Source organism: Morone saxatilis, unplaced genomic scaffold (assembly GCF_004916995.1).
Source record: "Morone saxatilis isolate NCDOM2014 unplaced genomic scaffold, NCSU_SB_2.0 Contig17, whole genome shotgun sequence".
Taxonomy (NCBI): Eukaryota; Metazoa; Chordata; class Actinopteri; family Moronidae; genus Morone; species Morone saxatilis.
In genome coordinates, this window is record NW_023339729.1 from 9,675,940 (window position 1) to 9,681,118 (window position 5,179).

Here is a 5,179-nt window from a genome sequence, read left to right on the forward strand (position 1 = left end):
TTCAACTTTCTCGTCGACTGTTGGTTTGGGGCGTTGAGAGGAGGGTCTGAGGGGAGGGGGCAGGAGGTAGAGCGTGGGTTTGCAGTATAATTTGCATATCGGCATACTGAAGAAGTACGTCTCTTTTCCGGAACCCGCCGTCCGCTCTGAAGCCTCTGGTGTCCTGTTCACCGGGAACTTCCAGGTTGCATGTGAATAAACATGTAAATGAGAAAGAGAAAAGTTCCCGTCCAGGCTCCATAGATCCCCAGCTCCTCACACTGCAGGTCGACATAAAGTCTCCATGGGCTGAGATCCTGTGATCTGCTATCAGTGTGTGAATGGGTTAATGTGACATGTATCGTGAAGCACCTTGTTTTTCTGAGGTGAAGTCTTTAATTTTTAAATACACCCATAAATTATTCCATCCAAATGTTTCAACAAGAACGTGTTGTGGATGTGTAACTATAATGCACTCCCCGCAGAATTTGTACGGTAGAAATAAGTAACCAGTGTCCAGCTGGTTGCCTGATCATCAGTTTGGAAGAGCATGTAACACGTTAAGACGCTGTGCTTCACGCTTTCCCATCCACTTTAAAAACAGACATGTGACTGCGTGAGTTCGAGCAGTGTTCATGTGAGAAGCCCGGAGTAGCGTGCGTTCACGTAACAGAGCGGAGGCATAAAGCAGATACTGTTGTCGTGCCCCCCCACCCCCACTACTACTACCGACACCACTGTGCACTTCTGCTGCTGTCATCTTGAGTCTCTCCATCGCTTATTGATGGTCTATTGTTTTGGTCTGTCGCCGGGAGTCACGCTCGTCACGGTCAGCGGCGGTGACATGCGGCTACAAGACGGCTGTGTCAGTCCCTGCTGAGGACCCTTGCTTATGTATTTAAATGGTATAAGGCGTAAACAGAGGCAGCAAGTAACGAAGGCGACACGGTGTAGGCAGGTGAGAGAAATCATTTAGGGGTTTCAGGGCTAGCAGAAGGAAAATCCAAGGGACACAACGAGTTTAGTGTCTGAATGCTAAAACAGCTGCTGGGGAGTGTTTGTTTTGTTCTGACAGACACTGATATGGAAGGAATTTACTTACTAACTGCATCTATCTCTTCAGTATCTTGTAGTAACTTGTTCTTCCAGCTTCCCTTCTCTCATTCTTATCTCCTCTATATTTCCTCACTGTCTTGCTTTCAGTCTCTGCTTCCAGTTACTATTATTTTTGTCTGGCTTTTCTCTCCTCTTACACATTTGCACTTTACCAAGATACATCCTTGTCTCACCCTGGTCCCTGGTACACACAATTAACCTTTTCTGTGTCTCCCCCTTCTCTTTCTCCTGAGCAGAAACTTGAAGAGGCAGACAGGAAGAGCCAGTACCAGCTGGAGTCTCTGGAGCGCGAGCAGAGGCACCTCCAGCGCCAGCTGGAGCTGCTGAGGGGAGGCAGTGGTGCTGCAACCCAGAGCAGCCCGGGGGAGGGGGAGAGGATACGCATGGACAGTGTGGGCTCCACCCTCTGCTCCGACCGCTCTGACTCCGACCAAGGTGAGTGAGGAGTCTTTTTACAGGATTTTAATTTGGCGACTACAATGCCGTCAGACCCTCCAGCTGCTCGCTGGCTAATTTCTACGACAGTGAGGTTGTACCAGTCAGGGTCCCTCTGGCACTGTGTGTGAAATGAGCTTTGCTGAAAATAATAAACACCAATTTCTTGGATAAAGGTTTAAAATGCAAAAGCTCTCTGAAGGCCTTTAAAGTAAACTTTGGTTACTTGAAGCAACCAGCAGCCAAATGTTAAAGGCTGCTTTAGTTTCCATCATTCCAACCTGGTTCTAATGAGGCAAATTGAACCATTTTAAATGGATACATATTTATTTACAATATATGATTTATTATTATATTATTTGTCATCTAGCACTTTGACACATTCTGTAGCAATATTTATGTAATGTAAAATAACTGCTCAGCTGACTTTCTATATTTTTATCATTGTCAACAAATTCCATAAAAAGCACCAAAACCAACCACAAACAGATTCTACTAACAAATGTTGTTTGTGTAGCCAGATAGATGTTATTCCTCTGTGCTCAAAAATAAATAAAAATACACACAATCAGCAGCTAAAAAAATAGTCCCTAATACATTTTGTTTGCTTTTTAAAAATGAAAGTATATATTCGTAGCATGTTTTTAAAGATTTACATCCTAGTTAGCAACAAATGGGCTTGGCAATGAGTTGACACAGGGCAGAAAATATTTGGGATGGATGCAATGGTTTTGGTGTTTTCATAGGATTCCTTGATATTAAGAAAAACATTGAATATTATGAGCCTCATTCTTTAAGCAGCTCTAACTGTATCTTCCTCTACTCCATGTGTCATTGCCACAAATGTACCGTACAGAATCTGTTTCTAAACAGTCACAATTCAATTGCTTTACCTTTCTTTTCTCTCTCTCCACCCTCTCTCCATCCTCGGCTGCAGAGGAGATCGAGGTGGACGTGGAAAGCACGGAGTTCTCCCATGGAGAGCTGGACAGTGTGAGCACAGCCAGCACCAGCGACCTGGACGACCACAGCAGCCTGCAGAGCATGGCCAGCGACGAGGGCTACTCCTCCTGCAGTGTCAAACTTGCCTTCTCCTCCTAGAGCCCCACACGGCCACCACCTCCCTGCCAAACCCACCTGTACCTCCCATCTGTTTATCCATCCAGCCATGCCTACATACATACACCCAGTCACCTCCAACGGCGGCCACGCCCCCAGCTAATGGCGTTCTTGTCGCTCCTGCCTCTCAGCAGCGCCCCCTCCTCCTTGCTCCTAGCCTTTGGTTGCACCCACTTCTCCTCCTGCGCTGCTGAACCCACTGTCCCACTGTTGGAGGAGCTCCACTTAGAGCTCCTTCTCACCTCTGAACTTTGAGCCGCCCCGACCGACACCAGGGACCCAAACACAGTGATGTGAGACTGCCAGTTGGTTTACGGAGATCAGAGACTTGGTTGATAGATAAAAGCATAAATCATCTTAATTTTTAATGATTGATTTTATGTGTTTTATTTCCTCAAACTGTCAAATTTCTGAATTTTTTAAAGATATACAACCCCTATTTTGATCCAAAATGCACTTAAATTCTTATCATATTGAAATAATTCAGAGTTTCTGTTCGGTTCTCTCCTGTGTGGGTGTGTATGTGTGTATGTGTGTGTGTGTGTGTATGTGTGTATGTGTGTGTGTGTTGAGCTGGTCCTGTGTACCCATATTAACGTTCTGGTGTTGGGCCTGGATAAACGGGAGCACATCTAATCTGGACTAGAATGAACACTGTGGGTGAACTTTGCCATATCAACACAGCTTGGCCCTGAAAAACGTCCCTTCGGCCCCGAATTTGATCCTTTGTCTTATTGTTTTTTCATTACCTCTGCTTGACACTGCAAAAGTTCCGACACTCGAACTGGTGCTATTGTGAAACAAACCAACGGGGAAACAGATCAGATCCACCACCACTGAGCTTTTAAAGCAAACAAAGTGTGTCTGCCGTGATTGTTTCCAACCAAGGTCGGAGGAAGACAACCACAAAAAAATTGAGGAAAAAACAAAATAACATTCCTGTTGAATGTGGGTGCTCAGAGAGTGGAAATTGTAACTTTGTGTGTGTTTTGTTTTGGTTTCTTTCCCTCCTCGACAAGCAGCTACAAAAAGCTATCCTGCACTTGCCTACTTTAGAGCTGTCCATAGAAACGGCACAAACCAAGAAGTGGAAAAAAAAACCACACAAAAAAAACAACAGCAACAAGGAAAAAGTCCAAACAACAAACTTTGGAATAGACGTCCATCCTCTTTCCAGCAGTAACAAGCAATAACTCTTGTAGTCTTTTTTTGTCTCGTCAGTTTGAACTCCTTCCCCCCTTTTTCTTTTTCTTTTCTCCCCCTAAAGACTGTGTGACCGTCCAAAAAGCAAACTTTCTTTTTTTTTGTAAATACATATAGTTTAATGAATTAAACTTTAAAAAAGAGTTTTTAAAAAAAAGGTAGAGCTCATGGTAACTATTGCCTCTGTTGCTGTTTGACCTGTGTTTATTGTGGATTTTCCATACATTTTTTGGAAAGATTTTATCCTCTTCAGAGTGGCAGCGGATGCGGGATGGACACTATTAATTTGTTCAGTTTTGCTGGCGGAAACATTGAAAAGTTACTCATTCTGTTGCTGCAGTGAGAAGGAGAAGTTACTCCTGAAGCCTGATTAAAAACGATTGAACAACTTCCCACCCAGTTGCAGAAAGTAGGACTTCTGTTGGAGAATGTTGAGTTTGTGTGGCACTCTTTTTATTTATTAGATTTGTTTTCCTCTTGTTTATAATGTTCATGAAAGTGGGGGGGCTGTATATGGCATTCCACTGGTGGTCAGGTGATCTGTGGAGGAAAAGTGTGGGGAGAAGAAAACGGGTGTTATGATGTCAATGTTCACCATCGAGACTACACTGGCATTAAGAATTGCACTTCAACCACCGTTCTCTGTATTTTTTTTTTCTTTTCCACTGTCTTTTTCTCTTATGGATCTCTCATGAATCCTTTTGTATGTGAAAAGAAAAAAAAACGCCGGCCTTTTAAATATTTATTTCACAATCCCTCAAAGAACACAAGCAATGGGAAAAAAGAAATTAACTTATTTTGGTTCTGTCTTATTTTACTCATCTTTTTGATGCTTATTCCTCACTCCTTACTTTAAGAATTGTATATTTCATGGGTTATTTTTATTTTCTTTGTTTTTTTGGTGGGGAGGGGCGGAGGGGTATGAAATGTAGCCATTTTGTTTTCATTTTTCTAATGTTTTATTCAATGGACACTTGAAATGTAATTGGCCCCTAAGCTGCTCCTAGTGCTGAGCCTCGCCTGTTTAGAGTCACCAGCCTTGTCCGGAGCTGACTCCCCAACAACGCGCTATGCCTGTGACGACAAATACAGACCTAAAACAACTGGATAAGCTGATAGATAAAATGGCTTCCCTCCATACCTGGCCTTCTGATACAAGGTGAAACATTCACCATCTTGTTAATAAGTCTCCTATCCAGTTGTTTGGGGGAGGGGCGGCGGGGTTACCTCTGCACAAGGCTTATCAATAGCCAAGACTTTACTGGCAAATATTGAGCCAGCTACTACACAATAAAAGGGGTCTAAAACTCCGCTTTCCTCTATTAGG

At 43.5% G+C, this 5,179-nt stretch overlaps 1 protein-coding gene across 2 annotated transcripts in view; it reads left to right on the forward strand.

The window, feature by feature from the left end:
- The window catches only part of mxi1 (max interactor 1, dimerization protein), a 27,837-nt gene extending 23,353 nt beyond the window's left edge, over positions 1-4,484 (forward strand). For both annotated transcript variants that reach the window (XM_035660021.1, XM_035660022.1), the window contains exons 5-6: positions 1,332-1,530; positions 2,468-4,484. In XM_035660021.1, the coding sequence (XP_035515914.1) occupies positions 1,332-1,530; positions 2,468-2,631 (363 nt within the window). In that variant the 3' untranslated portion in view covers positions 2,632-4,484. The remainder of the gene's footprint in view (positions 1-1,331; positions 1,531-2,467) is intronic.
- Positions 4,485-5,179: the final 695 nt, after the last annotated feature.